We start from the raw sequence: 25794 nt of genomic DNA on the forward strand, positions 1-25794 counted from the left end.
TTAAATTAGGCTACTTATAGGATATTAGAATTAATTGTGGGATCGCTTAAAATTAGGTTGAATTCAAACTTGAGTGATTTTGCTTGGCATGAGTGACCGGAGTGTGGAAGCTTTGGGCTGCAAACCGCAACTGGACTTTAGTTCAACCTTTACTTAGTCGAAAAGGGGAAATACTCGGAGTCTTGCACAAAGAGATAAACTGGACCAAGCCTGTAACTGAGGGAAAGAACCTTCAAAGAAAGAGAGAAACCATTCTATCTGAAGTCAACAGAAGACGGATGAGACCCAAGTGCAGGTAAGACAGGAGGAAGATGAAACTGCGTGAGTAGACAAAATTCGAAATGCTATTCCAGACGTCACAGAGAAAAAGCGGCTATTAAACAAATCGATGGGGCAAACAGTCCATGCACATCGCCTGGACAGACACGTCAACACGTTGTGAGGCCTTAAAAGGCACAGGAAAACAGCCGGGGGGGCGGGGTGTCTCTCCTCGGAGACACCCAGCTCGATCTGAAATCGTCTCTGTGCCAGAGCCTGGGGTCCCAACCCTTCCTTACAGCCGCGGGCTCATCCCGGACCCAGACGCCGCTCCGAGGAGGCGTTTGCGGGGGAAGTGGGGCTGGCGGGGAGCGGGAGGGCGGAGCCGCTGCCGACTCGACTTTGCACTTTCGTTTCCAGCCGGCGGAGTCAGAAACCGAAACGGCAAAAATAAACAGAAACTCCCGTTTCCCGGCCCTGCCGCAGCCGGCGCTTAAGGTGGCGCGGGCAGCAGCGTCCTGCCCCTACGGCCGGGGGGGCGCCGGGACCCCCGGGGATGCTGGCACCAGCCACGTACCGCTGCCAGGGGTGACACCAGGACCCCCGGGGATGCTGGCACCAGCCACGTACCGGTGCCAGGGGTGACACCAGGACCCCCAGTGGCACTAGCACCAGCTGCATCTCATTGCCTATAGTGATACCAGGGCGTCTGGTGACACCAGCGCTGGCCGTGTCCCATTGCCTGGGGTGACACCAGGGCCTCCAGTCGCGCCAGCCACATCCCATAGTCAGTGGTGATACCAGGGCCTCTGATGGCACTGGCACCGGCCACATCCCATTGCCTGTGGTGACACTGTGCCACCAGCACCAGCCAGGTCCCAGTGCTGGCTGTGTCCCCCAGGCCAGACCCTTGAGCCCCTGGTGTGTGCACAGGCAGGCGCAGGGGCAGGCAGGGCACTCCCGGCCCCGGGCAGGGCCTGGTGCGGGGTCCCGGTGGTGGGACACTGCCTGCGGCCAGCTGGGCACCCAGGGCAGACCCTGTGCCACTGCAGACACCCCGAGCTACGAGGTCCTGCAGCACCCCAGACCCAGCCTGCAGGCAGCTGCCTGTGCTGCCACTGTTGCTGCTGCCCCTCAGCCAGCTGCCGGCGTGATGGCGGTGCCGTGCAGCCCCTCCTGTCCCCTCCCAGCCCCTGCGGATGTGGCACCGGGGCACTTGGGGGACCCCCGAGGAGACGGGAGCAGGGGACGGGGAAAAGCGAAACCGGGAGGCAGTGGCCACCTTAACTTCCCGGTGGTGACGCCATCGTTGTTGTGGTGACACCATCGCCATCGCAGTCCCTGGAAGGTTTAAAAGCCGCTGCAGGCGGGAGCGGGCAGAGAGAGCGCTGCAGGCAGGGAGGAGTGGGCAGAGGAGAGGCAGCAAGCCAGGAGAGAGCCGAGGGAGCGGCCACGCTCCCACACCTAGCAGGATGGAAGACACGAACGGGCTGCTGACGGTGACCGCCGAGAGGCTGGACGCCTGGATCATGGATGTCCTGCAGCCCAGCACGGAATTCAGCGACCAGGTGAAGTGGACAACGAATCAAATCTGTGAATTCCTGAAGAAGGACTGCTTCCTGAAGGAGACCAACATCCATGTCAACAAGACCGTCAAGGTGAGCACTGGCCGGCTCAGGGACCAGCCAGCACCCCTGCTGCCACCCTTCCCTCTGTCCTGCTGCTCCAGCTCATGCCCTGCCTCGGTTTCCCCTGGCAGCCCCAGGAATGGTGGCAGGCGGTTCCCGCGCTGAGGGGCAGCCGTGCTGAGTGGGCAGGGCATCTCTCCACAGGGCGGCTCATCAGGCAAGGGCACAGCCCTGCGGAACAACTCCGATGCCGATGTGGTGCTCTTCCTCAGCTGCTTCTCCAGCTACCAGCAGCAGAAGCAGAATAGAACGGGTATCCTGGATTTGATCAAGAGGAGGCTGGATGACTGCAGGCAGAGCCTGATGTTCACCGTGAACATCACTGAGCCCCGGTACAAGGGTCCCGGCAATATGCCGCGCTCCATCAGCCTCACCCTCTGCTCCAAGGTGAACTCGGAGTCCACCGACGTGGACATCCTGCCTGCCTACGACGCCTTGGGTAAGGGCTGTGGGCTGGCATGGGGCTGGGCTGTGGCCTCAGTGCTGGGATGGCTCTCACCCTCCTTCTCGCCCCACAGGACAGGTAAGACGGGACGACTGGCTGAACCCGAGCTTGTACGAGGCAGCCTACGTGGAGCTTCTGAGAGCCAAAGGCAGCGCCGGGGAGTTCTCCCCCTGCTTCACTGAGCTGCAGAAGAAGTTTGTGAAGCGTTATCCTGCCAAGCTGAAAAGCCTCCTGCGCCTGGTCAAGCACTGGTACAAGGAGGTGAGGGGCTGCCACCTGCCTTCCCTGGCACCCACCGGGCACCCCCCCCAGCCAGCTCTCACCCCCATCCTCATCTTCTCCCCAGAGGGTGAAGCCACGGTACCACACCAAGGACCTGCCTCCCAAGTATGCTCTGGAGCTGCTGACCATCTACGCCTGGGAGCAGGGCACAGGCTCCAATGAATTCTTCAAAATGGCTGAGGGCTTCCGTACGGTGCTGGAGCTGCTCTGCCGACCCCAGGAGATCTGCATCTACTGGGAGGCGTACTACTTGCTCCAGCACAGAGAGATCGGCGCCCATGTGAAGAGCCTGCTGCGCCAACCCTGGTGAGGACCGTGCCCGGTGGGACCCATGCCACCCGCCCCGTGGCACTGCCCGGGGCTGATGGCAGCGCCCACCCTCTGTGTTCACAGCCCCATCATCCTGGACCCCGCCGACCCCACAGGGATCCTGGGACAAGGCAATAGATGGGACCTGGTGGCACAGGAAGCTGCCCGTGACCGTTTGCTGCCCTGTGTCAGCACTGCCAAGCCTTGGGCCGTGCAGGTAAGGCTGCCGGCGCCTGCAGGCATCGCGGACCCCTCCCTAGAGCCCTCACCCCTGCCCACTTTGCCCACCCATTCTCCTGTCCCCACAGCCGGCCAAGCCCGTGACGATTGAGGTGAAGCAGCTGTCGGGCACCAGCCTGACAAAGACCGTCAGCCCGGGCACCACCATCAATGAGCTGAAGGAGATGATTGATCAGAAGTGGGGCATCCCCTGGTACAGGCAGCGCCTGGCGCAGCAGGAGTCGGGAATGAGCAGCCTCATCCTGCAGGATGGCAATACCTTGGCCACCTACGGCATCTTCTACAGCACCACGCTGTTGCTGCTGCAGACCGAGCCCCAGACGATGGACGTCTTCGTGAAGGACGACAAGAACCGGAGCACCACCTACACGGTGTGTCCCACCGACACTGTCCGGCAGCTAAAGGAGCAGATCCACAGGCGGAATGGGCCTCACCCCGACCAGCTGTACCTGACATATGAGTCCAGGCCTCTGGAGGACCAGCACACGCTGGCAGACTACAACATCCAGCCCATGAGCACCATCTTCATGCTCCTGCGGCTCCGGGGGGGCGCAGGTCCCTGACACCCCCAGTCCCTGCCTGCTTGCCCTCCTGAGCATCACCCCCCTGGCACCAGCAGATGCTACTGTACCCCGAAGCCATGTGTGCTGGAAATAAAAGCTTTAGTAGATCCTTGTGCTGTTCGATGGGTTGTGGATGGTGCAAAGTGGCACAGGGGGGTGGGTAGTGGTAAGGGGGAACCCTATTGAGATGAGGTGGGGGACATCAATGCCACCGGCTGCTGGGACAGCACAGGGATACATGGGTGCTGCCCAAGCCTGAGGTGCCTGGTGGGGTCAGGGGTGCCAGCCCGATGCCAGCTAGACCTCAGGAAAAAAACATTTCCATTCTCTGCCTGCTCCTGCCTGCAGCAGCTTTTAAACCTTCCCGGGCCACCGCCCTGATGGCATCATCACCATGAAATTAAAGTGGCCCCAACCTCGGGGTTTTGTCGCCCCCTGCTCCCTGGGGGGCTCCTGCCCTGGGTGCCCAGCTGGCTGCAGGCAGCATCCCACCACCGGGACCCTGCTCCAGGCCCTGCCCAGGGCAGGGGGTGCCTGTGCCCACGCCCCGAGGTCACCTCCTGTCACTGCCTTATGTGCGGGGCTGTTGACACTGGGGACACGCCAAGTCAATTTTCGGTTTTCCTCTTCCAGAAACGAAAGCAAAGTGTGGGGAGCTGTAACCCTGGGGAGACCCCATCAGCCTTGGTGATGTCCCTGTGGGACTTGGGCCCCCCATCCAAGCACCCCGACCCCCTTGGCTTGGGATGCCAGAGGGGGTCCCTGCTGTAGCTCACCCACCCGCCCCCCCTAGCCCCCCCGAGTGCTCCCCGGGGCAGATGCACGACCCTGGGCTGAATCTTCTGCTTTATTGTGCACAATTAGTACAAGCCCCCCCCGTGCCACTGCTCTGCACCCGGGGTGCTGGGCACCACCTCTGTGCCTGCCCCCATCTCCTCCCCGGGCACCCATTCTCCCACTGGATCCCCCCCCGTCCCACCAGCGCCCATCCTGCCTCTCCGGGGTCCTGCTCCCACCCACAGCCCCGCCGGGACCCGAGGGTGGCCCTGCTGCCCCGTACCCCCACGGCACCATGCCTCGGGGCGGGGGAGTCACAGCCTGGCCCTGCCACCCCCACGGGGGCAGGTTTACATTCATCCGTAACAGTCGTTAATAAATATTTCGGTGACTCTGCGGTGCCGGCAGCCGGCTGGGTCCCCCCCACCGGTGCTGGAGCCGGTGGTGAGGGTGGCCGGCAGCCCCTCGGGGGGGGCAGTCAGCCCAGCTGCCCTCCTGGCCCCAGAGCCACAGCCCCCCCCGCCACTGACCGTGCCAAGCTCCGGTGCTGCCGGAGGGGCGGCCGAGGCCGGGGGGGGGGCTTTGCCCCTGCCCGCGGCCCCGCTCCTAGGCAGAGCCCGGTGCCCGGGGCCGGCCTCGGGGTCACCAGGGGGATGCGCTGCGGGGACCCCGCTCTGCCCGCGGCCCCTCGTGGGTACGCCGGCGGCGGGCTTTGCGCGGCTCCTCGCTCTGCCCGCGTCCGGGGGGTCCGGCGTGGGTGCGGGGGGGTGGTGGGGGTCTCCCCCGGCTCCAGAGCCGCTGGCAGACCCTATCGGCGGATCCCAGCGGTGGGCGTTCCACCAGCTGGAGGAAGTCCCGGTACCAGACTTTGCGGCCGGGGGGGCCGGCGGCAAGCTGGGTGTCTGTGGCAGGGGCCGTGCCCGCTGCCTGCCGGGCGCTGATGACCTCCAGGGAGAGCCGCAGCAGGGGCTGGGTGAAGCCGTGCTCGGTGGCGTGGCAGAGGTAGAGGCCGGCGTCGGCACGCTGCACGCTGCGCAGCAGGACACCCCGCTCCGTCCGCACCACCCGCTCGTCCACCTGCACCTGTGGCACCCCCACCGGGGACAGGGGGTCAGCTCAGCACGGCACAGTCCCGCCGGTGGCACCCAGCCCGGGAAAGCCTACCTCTCGCTGCGGGTCATCCGGGGTGCGCTGGTAGGTCCAGAGGACCTGGGCTTGCAGGGATCTGGGGATGCACTCCAGGAAGGCGGTGCTGCCCTCCACCCCGTAGAGCTGCTTCTGGGGCACACTGCCCTGCCGCGGGTCTGGCGGGGGGATGACATTGCCTGGCTGTCACCCTCTTGCCTCGGCAGGGCTGACCCCCAACCGCCGGCCATGTCCCAGCTCACCTTCGGAGCAAAGCACGTTGGGGTCACCGTTGCGGACGTCCTGCCGGCGGAAACGCCTGCGGGAAGGTGGTGGAGGAGGAGCAGGGGCTGCGGCAGCCAGGCCCGTGCCCCTCACCCTGGCCTCGAGGCTGGCTGGCCGCCCCAGCACCAAGCCTTGGCACCTCACCTACCTCTTTGTGTTGGGCACGTAGCGGGTGCAGGCGGTGCCATCCCAGGCGCAGTAGGGGTCCCGGGCCAGGCAGCACTCGGCGCAGGCTTTGCCGTAGGCGCCACATCGGTGCAGGGGCAGCTGGGCCAGCGCTGTGGCCGAGCCGGCGTAGAGCTGTTGCTGGGGGGGGTGTGGAAAAACGTGGGGCTGAACACCCCTGCACCACGGCACGGGGCGGGACAGAGCCACAGCAGAGCCACAGTGGGACACAGGGACCCAGGCAGGGTCCCCCCTTACCCGCTTGGAGGAGAGCTGCAGGCTGGTGATGGGGGAGGCGTCCTGCGGGCAGAGCGTGGGCAGGAGTCAGGGTGTGCGGGAGGACGCAGGGGTCTGGGCTGCCAGCTCCCACATCCCAGCAGTTGGAATGCCCTGGCATGACCCAGAGCATGGGCGGCACAAGGAGGGGGGGTCTGAGTGGAGGGGCGCAGGCCCCCCTCCCCCTCACCTGGAAGACCTGCAGCTCCTCCAGCAGCAGTGGCTCCATGCGGTGCCAGCTCTCTGTGGGCACTGAGACCACCTTCAGCACCGTGCCCACATCTGCGGGTAGGGAGGGGTGAGGCCGGGGGTCCCAGCCCCGGCAACCCCCAAATCTCACCCCCTGCCCCAACCCCAGGGTCACCACGTGCCTGTGCCGATGAAGAGGACGTCGTAGTGGCCATCGGCGGCGGTGACACGGTCCACGGCAATGCGGGTGAAGGTGTAGGGCACGGCCGCTTGCAGGAAGAGGGGGCGGTGGCCGTGGGGCAGCACGGGGTTGTACATCAGCGGGTGATGCCGAGCAAACTGGATCACCTCGTCCGGGAAGTCCTTGGTGGAGCCGAAGGTGCCGAAGGTTTTGCTGGGGCACTGCGGGGAAGCGATGCTGACTCAGCTGGCGGGGGGGGGACTTGCTCCCCACTACCCTGGGTACCAGCATCCCACCAGCGGCACCAGGCGGGACATCCCCACGCCACGTACCATGCCCGGACGAGGGTACGGCACGCGGCCCTGGTAGGACACCCACTGGTAGTTGGGACCCTCCTTGTGCGCGAAGGGGCCCAGGAAAGCCCGGCGGATGTCAGCCATGGTGTAGACGCAGATGGCCGAGCCCTGGAAAACAGAGCTGGCGGGAGAGAGAGAGGACAATGTGAGGGGCGACAGGGGCACCAGCGGGGCATGGGGGGGGTGGTGGTGGGGAGGGTGCTCGACCTGGAGGTGGAGAAGATGGCGTAGACCAGGGGGTTGCGCTTGTCCCTTGTCTGCAGCAGGAAAACGTCCCCTGCAAGCAGGGGGGGCATTAGCACTGCCCTGACATGCCAGGGACGCCCACGGCCACCCTGTGTTTGTGGGTGTCCCCCCGCCCTGGCACTCACGGAGCTCATCGAAATGTGTGTCTGCCCCGTCAGGTCCCGGCACGGCGCAGACGAGCCGAGCCTTCAGGAAGGTGGTCCACTTGTTCACCAGGCTGCGCTGCCCACCCACGTCATTCTGCCGGGAGAGGGAGGGCTCCACTGTCAGCAGCAACAGGGGGACACCCATGGGCACCCCTGGCCCCCAGCCCGCCCACCCGCAGACGCGCTCACCCGGCAGATCTGGCCGATGCGGGCGAAGCTGGTCTTGCCCAGCCCCTGCTGCCGCTCCACCGCCGTCTCGCGGAAGAAGAAGTAGATCTTGTCATCGTCGGGGTCCTCGCTCTCCGGCACCCAGAAAACAGCCACGAACTTGGGTTCTGGGGGCAGAGGGGTGCCGCCTCCAGTGCTCCCGCTAGCTCTGCTCCCTGGGGACCCTGGGGCACCCGCCGGGGTCCCAGGTGGGCACAGACACCCCCCGCCCGGCTGCAGTGAGGCAGGGTGAGGGTGGGACCCCACCGGGCACTGAGAGCCTGAGGGGGGCACAGAGACCCCCCAAATCACCCTGCACAGGCAGCAGAGGACGGGGTACGGACTTGTTGCCCCAATGCCTCCAGGGAGCAGCGTGGCCACGCCGGTGTGTGCTGGTGGCCCCGCTGCCCTCCCGCTCCCCGGCACTGACCGTTGAGCCAGCGAGAGTCGTGCTGCTCGGTACGGATGGAGGGACGCCGGCCCAGGCTGCGGAAGATGGTAAAGTCCCGTCCCATCAGATCGGTGGCCACCCCAGAGTAGAGCTCCTCGCCTGGCAGGCACCGAGGGAAGCGTTACGGGCAACCCCCCAGGCAACCCCCCCGACCATGGCTGCCCCCCATGGGGGGCCGGGCTCGGCTCTCCCTTACCCACGAGGACGGAGGCGGCTGCGTGCCGGGGGTCGTAGGGGCTCTTCCCCTTGCCGTCCTCGGTGTGCCGGGGGTCCAGCTTGAAGAGGGGCTCCTGGAGGGGCGTAAGGGTGGGAGATGGGGGGGTGGCAGCAGGGGGAGCTCGCGGAGGTGCTGGGTGGGGGGGGGTCTCACCTCCGCGTGCTGGCCGGCCTCCACAAAGGCACAGACGGGGTGGAAGGCGCCGGTGCCGCAGGCGTACAGGTGGGTCCGGTTGTAGGGGTGCAGGATCTTCACAAAGTTCATGCACTCGGCCTGGGGGGGGAGGGCACGGGGAGGTGGCGATGGGGCAGCCCCTCGGCACCCCCGGCACCCCCCAAACACGCTGCGGTCCCCTGGCACTCACGGTGATGTCCTTGCCAGCCCAGTTGCACTCCTCCCTCCACTCCACCGGCGCCGGCCAGTAGATCTGCGGGGGGAGAGGGGGATGCTCGCAGTCCCACGGTGCGCCCAGGGTCACCCAGCTGGCGTGTCCCTGTCCCCGCTCGTTACCTTCCTGTCCCGCTGGCTGATGTCATCCAGGGCCAGGGAGAGGAGGTGGTTCTGGGCGCCGGCGAAGAGGCGGCCGCGCTCCTCGTCCAGCAGCAGGGCCTCGTAGCAGCAGGAGCGCTCCAGCGTGAAGAGGCGCAGCCCGTGGCGAGCCCGCAGCTCTGCCGGGACCCGCCGGCACCGCTCAGCCCGGCCCCATCGCTGCACCCGCCGCTGCCCGGCACGCTCCCCTGCCCCGGCTACACACCCTGGGGGAACCCAGGTCTGGCCATGGCCCCCCCGACCTGCCACCCCCTCCCCCAAACCTGTCCCACTGGCTTGACCGGGTTCACCAGCCCTGTGCCGGCACAGCACCCATCCCCACGCCAGCCTGACACCCATCCCCGTGCCCCCCAGCACCCATCCCTGTGCTCCCCAGCCCGGCGGGAGGTGGCGGGAGAGAAGGGGCCGTTCCCTGCCCCACGGAGCTAATCCCACCGTGGCGGGAACAAACAGCCCTTTGTCCGGCTGGGAGGAGTGCGCTCTCTGGGACCCGCCGCCGGACAAAGCCCCCCGTGCCGTGCTGGAGCCCACAGGGTGGCCAGCTGGGACAAGGCACCGGCTCCCTGGCCAGCATGGTGTCCCTGCCGGACGTGGCATAGCCGGGACTGGAGAGTGCTGCTGCGGTGCTCTGCAGGGGGACAGGCACCTGAGCCGGTACATGCCGGGGGCCGAGAGCGCAGGCATGGCCCCAAGGGCAGGCAGGTGGCCCTGGGGGGCCTGCCATCAGGCGAGCTACCTGGCAGCCCATGCCAAAGCCCGGCAGCCCGTGGCGGGGGCAGCACTGGTGCCGGTGAGGCGGCAGCACCGGGGTTTCACCCCCCTCCCGCCATGTTGCCCGTCTCCCCCCAGGATGCTCCCATCCCCCGGGGACAATGCTGGGTGCTGACATGGCACCGGTGCACCCACGCCCGGCCCCGCGTCCCCCTCACGCTGCCCATGTCCCAACTCACCGGGGAAGGCCAGCTTGAGGCGGGGGGTGGCAGCGGGCGGGGGGCGGCCGGCGGCGGCGGGGCCGCGCAGCAGGAGCAGGAGCAGGAGCAGGAGCAGCGTGCGGCTCATGGCCGGGGTCTGGCTGGCGGCCCCGCGGCTGGGGCAGAGAAGCGAGACCTCAGCTCGGGTTACAGCCCCCTCCCCGCAGCCCCAGACCACGATCCCTCCCCGGCGCTGCCGATGGGATCCGGAGAGCCCCAAGCATCGGCATAGGACAACCCCGCATGGCACGAGGGGACCCCCTGCGCTGGGCTTAAGCTGGTGATTGCTGGGGGGACGCAGGCCAGCTGCATCCCTCCCCGGTTTTCAAGCCCCCGTTAATTTGATCCCAAACCAAAGAGGCTCTGGGAGCCGCCCTACCACTCCTGCCCGTGGGGAAACTGAGGCAGCTCGGACGCGCAGCACCCAGGCTGGACCCTCCCCATCCCTGCCTAAGCCCTGCTGGCAAGAGGGTGCTGGGCTCTGTCTGGTCCTGCCTGCAAGCACAGAGCTGCCCTGCGGGGACGGGGTGAGCACCGGGGTGGTTCCAGCCGGACAGGGCACCCTGGGCAGGCAGTAGGCTCCCAAGCACCAGGCAAGCTGGGCATCGTGGGAGTCATGGGGTCTCGTGCCACAGTTTCCCCTGCAGCCCCCACCGTTTGGCCCCTGGTCCTCGTTATACCACCCTGAGAATGGGAGCTGGGTTTGGGAGGGCTCTGGCCGAGCAGGTGCCCACATCGCCCCCGAGGGGCCCACACTGGTGTGCCCACCACGGGGTAGGGGAAGAGCTCCTCTGGCTCCGGCACCGGCACGCTGCCCCCCGAGGAGCAGGAGGTGATAGTTATCGTGAGCATCACGCCAACACGCGGCTCCCCGCCTCGCCCGCCGGCCACGCCGTGGCAGCCCCGGGCAGCCGCAGGCAGCCAGGACGTGCCAGCCGGCACCGCCCTGCGCCGCGTGCGAAGCACAAGCCCAGCCACGCCAGCCATCGGCCCCCGGCGCAGTCGATGGGTTTCACCCGTGCCGCAGCCACCGGGGCTTCACTGAGACACTGGCGGCAACTGAAGCCCCACTGCGGCACCGGGGCTCAGCGCAACCGCCCCCAAGTTCTGCCGCCCCGCTCAGGCCAGGCCGTGGTGGGTGCCGGGCCAGGGAAGCACGCATGGGTGGCAGTGCCTGACACACATCTGGGCACGTCTGCCTGCTGCCCGGCACGGCCGGACGGGGCTTGCCCTGGGCTCCTGAGGGCAGGGGCTGCCCCGTCCCGGGCTGGCAGTGGGGGGGTCAGGTCCCAGGCAGGCAGCGGGCAGTGGCAAGTGGCCCCGACCGGGCACGGAGCCACAGGGGTGGAATGCCTGGTGGCCTGGCGTGAGGGCGGCAGGCGCTAATGGCATTTCCAGAGGCACTGGGACGAGGCGGGAGACCCGCCGGGCTCTGCCAGCTCCCCCCGGCTGCCAGCCAGAGAGGGCCGTGGCGGGGGCACCGGGGGTCCTCCCGCCTGCCCGGCACCTGCCAGCCCCCACCGAGGGGCCAGGGCAGACCCCCGGGTATGGATCTCCCCCCGCGGCTGTCCCAGCCCGATGCTGGCACGGGGGGCAGGCTGGGGGGTCGAGGGGGATGGACGGGCAGCGGCGGCATCACAGGAGACCCCCTGTGCCAGCACCGGCAGATCCAGCCCCCGGTGACCCCCGGTGCCAACCGCCCCCCCCCCAGCCCCGGTACGGACACAACCCCCCGGTGCCGGCCCGGGCAGACACAGCCCTCCCGGTGCCAGCCGGGACAAGGACCCCGACACCAGTGCCCCCCCCCCGGTGCCACCCGGGCAGACCCCCGACGGCAGCGCAGAGATCCCGTCCCGGGACACCCCCCCGCCCCGTCCCGGCCCCGGGAGCCCCCCCTGCCCCGGCACACCCCGCACCCTGCCCGGCCCCCGGCACCCACCTGGGTCCCGGGTCCCGGCTCGGCTCGTCCCGGCCCGGCCCCGCCCTCCGCGTCCGCCGGGAGGGACCGGGGCGGCCCCGGCGGGGGGTGGGGGGGCGGGGCGGGGCGGGGCGGGGCCCCGGGGGCACGCGCACACGCACACTCGCGTGCAAACACATGCACGCGTGCGAGCGGGGGCGGGCACGAGCACCCGGCCCACCCCCCCACCCCCCCCCACGGGCACACACAGACGTGTGCGAGCACACGCGGTGACACACGTGTGCGCACACACACACGCGTGGAAACACACGTGCGTGCAAACACGCGCACACACGTGTGACTACACCCGCACACACGTGTAAACAGACGTGTGCTCAGACACACACCTGCCAAACCACCCAGGCACCCACCCACCCGCTCCCCCCCCCCCCCACAGCCACGCTGCCACCCCACACAGCCCACAGTGACACCCTCCGTGACACACACTGCCCCCACCCGGGGCAGAGCCGAGGACGCCACGCTCATCACACCAGTGGCTCAGCACACCAGTGGCTGGGCCACCTCCTCCCTTCGCCAGCCACCGGCCTGCCCGGGTGTGGGGTGCCGGCGGCTGTGCCGAGGGGTGCTGAGGGGCCACACCAGGGGGCAGCGGGGGCCATTCCGGGGGCGGCGGGGGGCTGGTCCCGCGCCCCGCTCAGCTGCAGCCCAGATGTCTGGCCCGGGCCCAGCCTGGAGCAAACAAAATTCCTCCGCTGCCTCCCATTTTCCAGCCACCGCTGCCAAGAATAGCAAGTGCCGAGCGGTGCCGGCAGCGGGGCCACGCGCGCCTCGGCGGGCAGGACTCGGGGCAGGAGGAGGACACAACACATGGGCTGCCTTGGGGGCCACCCCTTCCCTTGTCACCCTCCCTCCCTCCTCCCTCCCTAGCTGTCCCTACCTGTGGATGCAGCAGTTGAGGAAGGCAGGTCTGGCATGAGCAGGGAGGCAGGGGTGCGGGCAGGCAGGCAGGCAGCGGGTGCAGGCAGGTGCAGGGTGAGCAGGGAGGCGGGGGCGGGGGGGGGGGTGCCAGCAGGCAGCGGGTGCAGGCAGGTGCAGGTGCAGGTAGAGAGCTGGCGTGGGCAGGCAGCGGGTTCGGCAGGCAGCTGTGCAGGCAGGCGCAGGCAGGGTGCCCGGGCAATGCCCTTCCGTCTCGCTGCTGGTAACCCTCCTGCTGACGGCACGGGTGGCACCCTCTGCCCTCCCGGTTGTGCCATAGCGCCGGCCCAGCATCAAGGGGGACAGGGACAGTGAGGGGACGGGGAGCTGCTGGCACTGGTATGGCAGGGGTTACTTCGCCATAAGACTTTGCCCAGGTGACACAGCGGGACTTTGGGCTGGGTGGCCCCCAACAGGGTTGGGCCTGCCTGGCTGGGACAGTGGGGACAGGGACACTGTGCCCAGCCCTTCCCAGTGGACACCTTCCCTTGCTGTGCCACCACCGTGCCTCAGTTTCCCTCCACCCAGCTGGGACCTTTCCACCCGGCACCGCTCCCGGCACACGTGGCGAGGTGGCCGAGTGACGTCACTGTCACCCCGGGAGCCCTGCAGGGACCTCGCTGGCGGCAGCAGCTCCGCCTGGAGAAACCATCAGGCGTCAGAAGGGCCGGGCTTCCATTCCGGAAAAAAGAAACTGCGCGGGAGGGATGCATGCGCCACGTCGCCCGCCGGACACCCCTTCTCACCCTGATGGGGATGTTCCTGACAAGGGATGAAGCCGGCAGGGGGGCTGGCAGGGTGACGGTCCCCAGCTGGAATGGGGCATCGCCACCGGCATGCTGCCTGCATCCCTGCGCTCGCTGCCAGCACCGGGGAGGCCGGCATGGCCGGGTGCCAGCAGCCTGGCTCCCTGCCAGCGCGGGGGTGTCACCGCCACCGGCGCGAGCAGGTGCCGGCACCTTTGCTCTTTGATCCCTTTTTCCTGCCGCCGGGTGGATCCGCACCCCTGGGGATCTGCTGCCTGGGCCAAATCTCTCCCAGCACTTCCGTCTCCGGCGAGCATTGGTAGCTCCAACTGGCAGCGCCCAAGCCCCCAGCGGTGTTTGCGGTAGGAAACGGCTCCTCTCTGCCTCTGCAGGGCTCCTGGGGGTGGCACAGCGGCAAGCAGCGGCCAACAGCTCCTGCACCTCCTGTGCCAGTGGGCGAGCCAGCACGGCACAGGATGTATCCATGCTGTCGGATGGGGGACCTGGACCTGCGGCTGCTGGAAAGCCTTCACGGAAGAAGATGGGCTGGGATGGGCATCTACTAGCCACCAGGATGGGGATAAATCCTGCACCCCAAGAGCAAGTGGTACCTTGCTGGGAGAGCCCTGGTGATGCTGTGGGGACCTGTGGGGTGTCCCAAAGCGAGTGAGGTGGCCGCAGGGTGTCCCCCATGTCCCTGGAGGCTGAGGAGCAGCCCTTCGCCCCTGTGGAACCACCATGGCCGGGGCCAGACAAAACCCAGGGGGACGAGGTGAGCTGCGTCGTGCCAGCTGGTGCTGTAGGTGTCCCTGTGCCAGCTGGGCTCAGCCAAGAGATGTGCTTGTGCGGCGAGGTGGCCTTTGCCAGCACTCCTGGTGACACTGCCGGCTTGCCAGGGGGATAGGAGGGCGCAGAGGGAGGGGAGGCATCCTCACCCCAGCCTGCACCAATGGCCCGGGCATGGGGACACCCTCCTCGAGCTGGTGCCTCCTGGGCCTGGCCACCCCAAAAAACCCTCAGTGGTTTGCGACTGCACAAAAGACGTGGCTTTAGGATTCCTTTGGGAATCCCCCCGGCACGGGGCCCCTCACCGGCTGCCTGTGTGGCTCCTCCATCCCTGGCCAGGCTGGCTCCCTGTGCCAAGCCACAGCCTGTGGCTTATCCGGGGGGGGCGAGGTGAGCCCTGCGGTGCCATGAACACCATGGGGGTCTCTGCCATCACTGCTTTGATGGGCATGCCGGTGTCTCCTCGCCGGCACGCCTGCCTCAGCTGTGCACCAAGGCAGGGAAGGGCTGCGTGTCCCTGTGGCACGTGGTGTCGGGCCACAGGTTGGCATCAGGTGGCCACCACATCCCTAGTGCAAGGGCAGGATGTGTCAGACAGAGCCTGTGGGGTGTCACGCGTGCCAGTGCAAGGGCCTAGCCCAGTGATGTACCCGAGCCAGCTGCATCCTCATAGTGCAGTGTGGTGGCGATGTCCCACAGGGGACACCAGCTCAGGGCTCACACCCTGTCTACGGATACACCCCCCCGAACCTACATCCACCTCCCCGCCCCACAACATGCTGGTGTGAGACCCCCGCAGCAGGGACCCGTGTGGCCCCAGCACATTCCTGCCAGGATTAGGTACCGGCTCCCGGCAGCGCCATGCCGGTGTAGCCCGGCTAATCCCTTTTTAATTGTCCCCACCCGCACCGGGCTGAGCTGGGCCGCCCAGGGGACATGGGGTGCACCCAGCACCCAGTGCCTGGGCACGTTTGGGGAGCCACCATCGGGTCTCCCTGCTGTGGGACCGAGCCGTGGGGTGCACAGTGAACCTTTGGGGTGGTGATGAAGAAGGAGGCATCCATCCTCCTGGTGCTGCGCAACGGCTTTTTGGGAAAAGGAGGGATCCAGGGCTTCTAGGATCCTACTGGGCTGGCTCCGGGGCAGGTAGGGCGACTGCATCCCGTGCGCTGAAAACCGCTTGAAGCTCCTCAAAACCATCCCAGTGGGGCAGAAGCCTCAGCAGCGCCACAACACGTGGGACACGGCATGCAGACTCTCTGTCACTGGCCTGTCCCTGTCCCTGTCCCGGCGGGAGGGCAGGAGAGATGCTGGCTGAGCCCCCCCCGGCCCGCTGCCCTGCCCCAGCCCCTCCGGCCCTGCTCTGTGCCACACCAACCAGCGGCATCCATCTCCTCCGGGCTTTAAAAATAGGCTGGTGTCCCTGCCATGGGGTTGGTAATTTTAGCCGGGGTGTGTGTCGCCGGGAAGCACACGGGACTGTTCATCTGCTCCCAGTGGCCTGGTGGCATCCAGCAGCCCCTCACTGCCCGCATGCTTGTTCCTGCCCCGGGGTAGCACCCGGTGGCACAGCCTGGCTGTGGCCACCTTAAGCATGGTGGACACATGCCCAGGTGGGACAGCGAGGGCAGGAGAGGGGACACGGGTGCCCGGGTGCCCCCTGAGCCTGCCCACTCCCTATCCAGGCCATCTTGTCCCCAAAGCCGGTGGCATGGGGGAGCGCAGCACCCTGCTGCCATGGCACCCAGCAGCACCCAGCCTGGCTGTGGCGTGGGGGGGTGTCTTGGCACCCTGGCCTGCCCACCCTCCTCCTCTCACCCCAGCCCCGCAAGACAACAGCCACTTCACATCGCCTCCCACGGTGCTCCCGCAGAGCCGCGGCGGCTGGGAAGGCTTGGGGGGGCCACCACCGAACATAATGCGGCTATTGACGGGCGAGCCGGCGGCCCCGGCGCGGCACAATAGGGCCTTGTCTGCCGGCCCAGCTCCTGCTCCTGCCCAGCCCGGTGCCCGCCGTCGGGCTCCCCTCATCCCCGGACGGCTCAGAGCTCCACCAGGTGCCAGACACAGCAAGCCCTGCCTGGGGCTGGGCCGGCAAGCGCGATGGAGGAGCCAGGGGTGGGAGGGCACCAGGTAAACCCCCCCTTTCCCATAAACCAGTGCCCTGGGGAAGGGGCATCGCTTGGGAAGCCCCCTGACACGGCTGAGCTGGCACTAGCTGCCCCAGCTGGAACAGGGCTCTGGGGTCCCCGCTCTGCCGTGGGGTGACGGGGACAAGGAGGTGGCATGTGCCTGGCGTTGCCCCCGCTTCCCTCTCAGGCCCGAGTCCGAGCTCGCCGGCAGCCAGCACCTACCGAGGGGACACAGGGACCTGCCTTCCCCCCTGGGGAGCTCCACCGCCACATCCCCCCAGCCCCCTGGCCCCCCTCGGCGGGGCAGCCCGGTGTCCCGCGGCCGCCATCTCACCTGCTGCGGTGCGTGGGCTCTGCTGGAGCTCGCCTGCCTCCTCGCCTGGCGGGTGAGCCGGGGCTGCGGCTGCCGCCTGCTCTTTAAACCCCAAATCCCCGGTGTCGGGCGCCAGTCCTGCCGGCGGCGGGGGCGGAGGGAGGGGACATGAAGCCCCGGTCCCTGCTCCCGGGGCCACCAACAACAAAAGGCGACTGTGTCCCGTGTCCTCCCCATGCACCCAGCGACCCGGGCGGCCACTCGGGGACAGCCCCTTGGCACCCCAGGACTCTCTGGGGTGCCACCACCCCCTCCACTGGTGCAGGGAAGGCAGGAGAGGTGCAGGTGAGCTCTGATGGCAGCCGCAGAGCATCCCAATGTCCCTAAGGAGCCATCCCTGTCCCTGCCTGGAGGGGTGCCAGGGCAAAGGCGCTCATCGCTGTCTCCCCGCCTCATCTGCCCCTGCAAAGCACATCCCCAGCGGGGCTGGAGGAGGCGGACGGAGACATTGCTGCCACCGTGGTGCCTGGGGGACTCACCCCAGAGGACTCCCGGAGCCCTGCCCTGCCCTGCCATGGCCGTGGGGCCGGCTGGCTGCCTGCGAAACATCCCTGTGGTCCGAAGGCCGGCAGCAGCCCGTGCCGCCTCATTAACGCGCAGTAAATGTGTAACGAGCCCTCAGCCAGGCCGGGGCGGTTAGACCTGCATGGCTCCTCTCGCCCACCCGGCATGCCGCGAGCCGGGGATGCGGTGGATTTATCCCGGTGGGAGCAGCGCAGCCAGGACAGGAGGGAGAAGAAAGGTCTGTCTTGTGGCTGGGGTGACTTCAGCTGGAAGGAGCGGAGCGGGCGGCGTGCCGGGCTGGGACGGGAACAAGCCTGTGCCTGGAGGAGGGTGGCTGACCTGCCACCCACGCCTGCCCCTGCCTCCACAGGGGGTTCTGGCTCAGCCCAGCTGCCCCTGGTGGGGCTGGGGGCGAGGGAGGCAGGCTCTGCTCTGCCGTGCCCGCCGGCTTGGGAGGCAACGGGCACCAATTTAATAAAAAAACAACACAGGAAATTCCATCTGAAGGAAGGCAAGAAAATGTTGGGTTTTTGTGCTGTGACCACGGCCAGGCACTGGCATGGCTGCCCCGGAGGCTGTGGAGCCTCCAGGTGTGGCGACAGGCAAACCCAGCTGGGCCCGTGCCACATCGGTGCCACGGCAGAGCCAGGCTCTTGCCTGCGTGGCTCCAAGCCGGGCTGTCCTGGAGCTGAGGGGGGTACGGATGCGTGGCACACTGCCCCATGCCGTGTGGTGCCATGCAATGGCACCCTGCAATGTTGAGCTCCATGGGGAGGTTTCCGGCAGACGGGGGCCCCGGGGTGTGTGTAGCCCCTACCAGGGAAATGTCAGACAGCAATGGCCACCCCGCTCCGAGGAGAGGCTGAGAGGGGCCAGGGCAGCCCCATGGCAGGCAGAGTGCTGGGGTGCGACTGGGGAGAGAGGGCTTTCGGGGAGACACGGGCCTGGGCGGGACATGGGCCAGGTGTCACATGGGCATGATGGGGCAGCATCTGCCGGGGAACTCCCCCAACACTGGGGCCAGGTGCAGGCAGGGTGCAGGCAGGCCCAAGCCAGAGTGCAGGCAGGCCCAGGCTCAGGCAGGGCAAAGGCAGGGCTGGGTGCAGGCAGGGTGCAGGCAGGGCACAGGCAGGGTGCAGGCAGAGCACAGGCAGAGCACAGGCAGGGCATAGGCAGGGCGCAAGCAGGGTGCAGGCAGGGCACAGGCAGGGCGCAGGCAGGACGCAGACAGGGCACAGGCAGAGCACAGGCAGGGTGCAGGCAGGGTGCAGTCAGGGCAGCGCACAGGCAGAGCACAGGCAGAATGCAGGCAGAGCACAGGCAGGGCGCAGGCAGGGCACAGGCAGGGCACAGGCAGAGCACAGGCAGGGTGCAGTCAGGGCAGCGCACAGGCAGAGCACAGGCAGGGTGCAGGCAGGCTGCAGGCAGGGCCGTGCAGTGCCCCCGGCTGCCGCCAGAGGGCGGCCGGGGCCCGCGCGGCCGGGGCGGGGCGGGGCTGATCCGGGGTGGGCGGGGCCTGACGGGGCGTAGGCGGGGACTGACCGGGAGTGGGCGTGGCTTACAGCGGCGGGGCGGGGCCTGAGCCCGGCGTGGGGCGGGCTGGCCCCGGCGTGGGTCAGGCCGGGCATGGCGTGGGGCAGCCCGGTACTGCTGTGGGGCTGGTGCAGGCACTCCGGTGCCAGGGCTCCTGCTCCCGGCTGTGACCGAGGTGGTGGGGCACGGCCATCACTGGCCACGGCATAGGTGGCCCGGCCCTGCTCTCATCTGGCAGCGGGGCCAGGGTGGGTGCGGGGCGCCGGCAGGCTCCCCCTGCCCACACGGTCACGGGATGGTGGCATCCCTGCGTGGGCGGTGTGCCGGCGTCACCAGCGCAGTGACCTGCGCTTCAGCTGGTGGGAACCGGGAGCGTCCGGCTGGTCACAGCCACAGCACCGCGCTCACCTTGCCGGCGGCAGGGCAGGGAGTGGGCAGCGCTCTCGCCAGAGCCAGAGAAGCCACCTGCGCCCTGCAGCCCATGCCCTGTCTTCCCCAAGGAGCAGCTGGAGCTGCAGTGCTGGGGGGGCAGCTAGAAGCCCATGTCCCCATCTCCACTCCGGCCGCAGTGCCACCATGGACACCACTGCTGGTGGCGGTGTCCCCCATGCCCATCCTGGCCATCTCGGCCATGCTTCCTGCAGCCGGCTGAGCCTGGTGTTGGTGACGAGTGGGACCTGCTGCCTGCAGGCAGGGTGGGGGTCCCAGTGGGGGCTTTGGGTGGTGTGGAATGTGCTGGGGGTATACAGGACCAGAAACAGCCTCCGGTGTCTTCCTGGCCTCCATCAGGACCACGGTGCCCTTCCAATGGGGGATCTCCAGGAAGGGGGCTGGAGGGGGAATTTCCATGAAGCACCGTGCTCTGCTGATGGGAAAGGGTTTCAGGGAATCAGGCTGGGGGGTGGAACGTGTTGGGTGGCTGGGCAGGGCCAGGGCACGTGCCCCTGGCGCATGCTGGCTGCCCGCTGCCAACCGGCTGGTCCCAACTGGCCCACAGCCCCTGGGGACTGGCCCAGCCCCACGGCAAACAGCACTGAACTGGACAAGCCGACCCCTGGACTGGGCAAGGAGGGACTGGCCCATACCCGGGGACAGAAGTCACGGGGCTGCCCTGGCTGTGGCTCGGCCCTTTCCTTGCTGTGCTGGCCACCCCGGCACAGCCCCTCTGCTAGCATGGTGGCTATGGCTGCTGGGTCCCGCTCCCTCCTCCCAGCTCAGTCCCCAGGCTCCTTCCCGGCTGGTGGGTCGGTACCGTTAACCGCCCCCAGCATCGAGAGGCGGGGGTGGGGGGTGCCGGCAGCTCTCCTTGGCGGTGGGGGTCCCAGGGTGCTGGGGGGTGCTGGGTGCCTGGCCGCGTGACGGCAGTGGCGGGGGCCGCGCTGGGGCTGTTTTCCTCTCTGTTTGCTCAGCCGTGGGGACAGCCAGCCATGCGGATCAAGGCCGGCGTCCCCCGGGGCAGCCAATTGTTGACCAGTTTGGAGGGGAGGGAGAGGGGCAGCTGCCCCAGGGCTTTCCCAACCGTGGAGGGGGCCACCATGCCAGCACTGCCTGGCCTGACTCAGTGCCAGGCTCAGCCCACCCGAGCGCAAGGCTGGGTGACGCTGGTGGGGACGCCCCTGCTCCCCGGCTGCCCCCTGGTTGGGGCAGCCGCCCCCTGTGTCCCACCACTGCAGGAGCTCGGGGACCCCGGTGCTGGTCGACATGGCAGCCTCGGTCCTGAGCGCCGGCATGTCCTTTTGTGCTTCTCCTGATGAATCGTTTTCCCCGGCGGGCCATGAAAGGGCCTTTATCCCCTCTCCTCCTCGTGGCTGGATCACACCCGGCAGGACCCTGTGCCGCCGTCTGGCCCCGGGACCGCCAGTCACCCTGGTGAGGGGACCCAGCACGGCCCTGCCGGTGCCTCCCGCGGGGAGCCGGAGCAGACCGCAGCTTCACCAGCGCCGCACAATCCGTATCTACTCCTGGGCCATCTCCGGACCGACCGCCGCCACCCGGGGAGAGGAGGGACACAGCTGTGGCCACATCGCTTTTTCTGGCCCGGTTATTTATATCTTTTAAACAAGGATGCTACAGTCATCTGGGCTTGAAAGTCGTCCCCGGTCCGCCCCTGCTCCCCGGTCCCCAGCTCCCCAGCCATCTGCCACCCCGCAGACCAGGCCCCCCCCGGCGCTCCCCCAGCCGTCTCCACGCTCGTGACAGCTTGCTGGGGAGCTTGGGTTTGAACCAGAGACCCCCCTCCTTGGTCGCTGCAGACCCTCCAGCGCTGCCCCACATCTCCTTCCACTGCCCCATGCCGAGGTCCTGCTCCTCCTCTGCTAAACATTAACTGCCCGCCCTGGCCCTGGACCTGCTGTCCCAGGGGGGTTGCCTGGGGGTCTGGCCCTACGTCCAGCCCTGCAGGGTTTGGGGTGCAGGGCAGCCCAACCCGGCCATTCCGCCCTGCTGGCATCACCTTGTGCCTCCTCGGAGGCCCTGGGAGCTGCCTGGGCTCCCTCCCTGTCCCTGGGGAGCCTGGGTGGCTGCAGCGCAGGATGCCGAGCTCCCCGTGGGATGGAGGACTCCAGGACTCAGGGAGTTGATGGAGGGCAGCTCACGGCCCGGAGAGCCTTGGGCCCTGTGGAAGTGGCAGTGTCCCCCACTGGCTGGCAGGTCCCCCGTGTCCTCCTGCAAGCAGGGGTCCCCCAGCAGAGTGGGGCCCTGGCTCCCTCCGGAGGGATAGCTGCGTGAGCATCCCTCAAGCAGGTGGTACCCAGCATCTCTTTGTCTGCTTGAGGGAAAACACCACCAGCCCCATGCCAGCTTTTCCAGTGGGATGTGGGGAGCAATGGAGCCCAGCAACTGGGAACACGGGGGAAACTGGCCAAAACCCAGAGAAGCTGCCCCAGAGTGGGGCACTGACCACCAGGCACAGGACATTTTGGGAGCATCATGGCTGCTTGGGCTCGTTTGGCTTTATAGGTGTTTAAGTTGCATTTAAAGGCATTAAAGTCCTTGCTAAGTCCTTGCTTAATTGCCTTAAAGGCATTTAAGCCCTTGCTGCAGGATGGCAAGCCCATGGGAGCAAAGCCCCTGGCCCTGGTGGGGCTGTGGATGCTGCCAGGGGGGCCAGTGGGGACAGCAGGGACACGGCTGCACTGACTGGGTGGCAGAGATGAGCACAAAGCTGCTGGCACCTCCAAAGGTGACAAAGAGGATGGTCCCCCTACGCCAAGAGGAACAGCTTGTCTCCATCTCTTACGGCTCAGGGCATCCTCCAGCTCCCGAGCGCTTCCAAGTTGACTTGGGGCTTGATGACTGGAAGTTGGAGGAGCCTGCGTGGGACCGGTGTCCTGGTGGGGGCTGAGGGGGTCCCGGAACCCCTCTCCAAACCCTGCAGTGCTGTAGGGAGAAGCGTCGGGGTTACCCTGGGGCTCGTCCTTGGGTCCTTGGTTCCCAGTGCCGCGCTTGGCAGGGAAGCGATTGAAGGCAGAGATAACCCAACCCTCCAGGTCTGCTGAGCAGTGCTTTTTGCTTCTGGCTTCTGTAAAGTTAATTGGTTTCGAGGTTCCAGGAACAAACGAAGGAGAAAAACGCACTCTCCCGATGTGCAGGATCATTGAATGCTCTCTGACGAGTTATAATTGCAAATCATGTTTTGAAATCGCATTAACCAATTAGTCCTTGTTGTTGTTGTTGTGCCCTGCCACATGACAGCGTGTGCCGTGAGGGAGCCAGCGGTCAAGGGCGAGGGAGGGGGCCACGAGCTGCCCCCCCACCTCCTGCCGCCGGCGCTGGGCCCAGGAGCCATGCTGCCGGCACTGGGGGGCTTTTCCAGAGGGGGCGGCTGGGGGGAGGCGGCTAGGTGACACCTCGGGCAGGTGTCACCCTGAGGTCCCCCCATCCTGCACTGCCAGCCGCGGGCATCCTTCTCCTCCTGCCACCGGTGTTCCCGGCCCCTTTCATGCTTCACCCGCTCCCTGGTGTTGGGGTTGGGGGGCAGCGGGGGTCTCAGAGCCCCCCTGTGCCTGTGGGGTGACTGGCACCAGGGACCAGAGGCACCCGCCGGCGTGTTCCCGGCAAGGACAAGTGCCGGGAGGCTTCTTGCTCAAGTGGCAGTGTGTGGCGGCGACACTGCTTTGGATGCAGGTCTACCTGTTATCTCCACCACATCTTCCACATCTTCCTGCCATCTCCTGTCTCGGCCCAGGGAAGAGCGGGCAGTGGCCGGCAGCAGGCGCAGAGGCCGGGCAAAGAAACCAAGGGTGACAAGGAGACCATGCCCCGGCCGTGCACAGCACCCGCTCCTTCCTGCCCGGGTCCCGGCCAGCCTCGTCCCATGCCAGGATGCTCTTGAGGTTCCCTTCATCCCCTCGATCTCCAAGCACAGCCAAAGGATGAAAAACAGGGAAGATTTTGGCTGGGGGGCTTGGTGAGAGGGCAAATCGACTGTGGGTGAGGGCTGCCGGCATGGCAGAGGCAGCATGGCACAGCTGGCACGGCACAGGTGGCACGGTGCTCAGCTCCCCACCATTGGTGAGGCAGGATGCTGCCGGCGGGATGCGCTGTGCTGTGCCGTGCCGTCCTGCACTCCCCCGAAGGCTCCTCACATCCGGGAATCTGGCGTCAAACTTTCCAGCTGGCCGGAGAAAACCACAAGGCTGCGGTTTCGCAATCGGCTGGAGCCCGGGCACAGGCCTGACACCCCCAGAGCCAGCAGCAGAGCGGCCCTGGGCTGTGCCAGGGAAGCACCATCAGCTGGGGGGGTCGGGGGGCTGACAGGAGGGTCTTAGCCCATCCCTCTCCCGGGCAGCTCCCAGTGAGGGGACCCGTCCCCACGTCGGCTCCTGGCTGCGTGACCAGCCCAGCTGCATGGGGCTGGAGCCACCGTGTGCCAGCTGTGGGGACCCCCTGGGCCAGGCTCTGGGGGGGTTTGGGGATATCTTCACTCCTTTTCCCTCCTCTCCTTCCCACCGCTTTAGTTTTCCGCAAAGCTTCAGCTGGGCATGGTGGGGATGGCTTGGGCATCTCTGCCCAGACGAGAAGGGGGAAATGACGAAGGGCGTCACTCGCAGAGGACAAGAGAGGGGATGATAAAAAGGGGGCATTCATTTGTGCCAACAGGAGAAGGGGAAGGGCAGCATTTGAAGGCTGGGAAGGAGCAGGCTGCCCGCACGCCGGTCCCGCAGCATGCCCACCCCGCCGGCAGGTACTGCACCCTGTGCCATGGGGCCATGCTGCCCGTCCCCGTCCCCGTCCGCCTGTGCCGTGTTTGCTTACAGGGTGGCAGCCCTCGGCCTCCTTTTACAACCCTGGCGAAGTGTGTGTCCGCCCGTTCCTGGGACGTCTCCGCACCGGTGCCACGTGGCCGGGGCAGGGGAAGGGTTAAGCGGATGGTTTGAGCACAGCCATGCCCATGGCTCTGGGTGCCTGCGACTCCCCCCTCACCACCCTGCCAAACCTGGCTGCCTCCGGTCCCCCCCGGCGTGCCAGCCAGTGTTACGCATGCTGCTGTTATTAGAAATTAGTTAATGGATGTCTCTGGCCAAAGGAGAGTGGCGGTAACAGGAGCCGCGGGATTGCCGGGAGCTGAGCTGCCGCTGAATATTTAACGTCCCGCAACGGCCGGGTGAGAGGCTGCTGCTGCTGCCGACGGGGCGCAGGGGGGTTTTTCCTCCTGCCAGCCCCCATGGCGACGCTTGCTGCCAGCCAGCGGAGCCGTTTCCATCCCAGGCTGCCCGAGGCTTCCCGAGGATTTATGAAAGATATGCGTAACACAAATAAAGCCTCCCAGCAACGCGCGGGGCCGTCCTGCCAACGTGCGTGGGGCTCGGTCCCACGTGCTGCGTGGGGCTCCCTGGTCTGCACGGGGAGGTGGGTGCATCCAGCCCCCGCCTCGCCGCGGTGGGCACCCCGAAGATTTTCCTCAGAAGAAAAGCCAGGCAGGGCAGAGGAGCTGGGTGCCCTGCTGAGTAGGGCAGGAGGTGGTTTGGGGGTGACAGACCCCAAAGAAGAGACAGGGAAGCTGTGGGGACATGGCTGGTGGCTGGCCAGGAGTTCCTGGCTCTCCCTGCAGCTCCTGAGATGCTCTTGGGAGAAGAAATTGCCTCTTTGGGACACTTTCGTGGGGATAGACCCCAAAATTTTGTCTCATGAGAAAAGAGGTGTTTCAGCTCAAGCAGGGAAGTTTGATGGAGACGGGAGCAGGGGACTGGAGTGTCCCCCTCAGTTTGGGTCACTTTGGGATGGTCCCACCCGAATTGTTTGCTCCCAGTGTTGGGAGCAGTGGGCACCCCCAAGCAGGGCAGCCATCTTAACATGGGGGCGGCTTGAATTTCCCAGGCAGGGGAGGGAAGCTGGCTGCGGGGGGAACTTGGGAAGGACCTTCGCCAGCTGTCAAGTAACTCTGCCCCTCGCAAAGAGGGGAGAAAACCCAGTGCCCGCACTTGACGCCTGCTGGATTTAGACCTTCAGGTGAGATTAGAGCACGTGTGACAGCACTGTTGCTTTGGGTGCCGGCCGCTGGCACCCAGCAGCCCCCCCCCGGTGTTCCGGGTAGTGATGCCTGCTGGGGTGCTGGTACCCGGTGGGGTGTTGGATGCCTGGTGGGGCAGCGGTGCCTGGTGGGGTGGTGATGCCTGGTGGGGTACTGATGCCCCAGTGGGTGGGTGATGCCCGGTGGGCTGGGGATGCCCAGTTAGGTACCGATGCCCAGTGGGGGTGGCGATGCCCAGTGGGACACTGATGCCCGGGGGATGGCCGTGCCCGATGGGGCGGCGATGCCCGGAGGGACGGCGGTAGCCGACGGGGCGGGGGGGCGACGCGGGACCGGGTGGGCTGCCCCCCGCGGCCGGTCCCTCCCCGGCGCTGCCCCCGGCGCTGCCCCGGCTGGGCGGGGATTGGGAGCCGCCGCTCTGGGGGCGGG

General features: G+C 67.2%; 2 protein-coding genes across 3 annotated transcripts; one reads left to right on the forward strand and one right to left on the reverse strand.

Annotated features, from left to right (window-relative positions):
* Positions 1–1604: 1604 nt before the first annotated feature.
* On the forward strand, positions 1605–4719 carry LOC141749402 (2'-5'-oligoadenylate synthase 1-like). The gene is made up of 6 exons (XM_074602820.1): positions 1605–1916; positions 2091–2385; positions 2465–2652; positions 2738–2979; positions 3067–3199; positions 3291–4719. The coding sequence occupies exons 1-6, from the start codon at positions 1731–1733 to the stop codon at positions 3783–3785; spliced, it is 1539 nt and encodes a 512-aa protein (XP_074458921.1). The 5' UTR covers positions 1605–1730; the 3' UTR covers positions 3786–4719.
* Positions 4621–16938, reverse strand: SEMA3B (semaphorin 3B). Of its 2 annotated transcripts, none has more exons than XM_074602818.1 (18): positions 11866–11960; positions 9906–10042; positions 8917–9074; positions 8771–8833; positions 8560–8679; positions 8386–8479; positions 8169–8288; positions 7721–7866; positions 7511–7625; positions 7347–7416; positions 7116–7260; positions 6785–7004; positions 6604–6695; positions 6396–6437; positions 6121–6278; positions 5951–6006; positions 5727–5866; positions 4621–5645 (listed from the first exon to the last, which is right to left on the reverse strand). In XM_074602818.1, the coding sequence occupies exons 2-18, from the start codon at positions 10012–10014 to the stop codon at positions 5205–5207; spliced, it is 2289 nt and encodes a 762-aa protein (XP_074458919.1). In that variant the 5' UTR covers positions 10015–10042; positions 11866–11960; the 3' UTR covers positions 4621–5204. The 2 variants fall into 2 exon arrangements, with proteins under 2 accessions (XP_074458919.1, XP_074458918.1); XM_074602817.1 differs by lacking the exon at positions 11866–11960 and adding an exon at positions 16818–16938 and having other exon boundaries at positions 5075–5645.
* Positions 16939–25794: the final 8856 nt, after the last annotated feature.

Source organism: Larus michahellis, chromosome 10 (genome assembly GCF_964199755.1).
Source record: "Larus michahellis chromosome 10, bLarMic1.1, whole genome shotgun sequence".
Taxonomy (NCBI): domain Eukaryota; kingdom Metazoa; phylum Chordata; class Aves; order Charadriiformes; family Laridae; genus Larus; species Larus michahellis.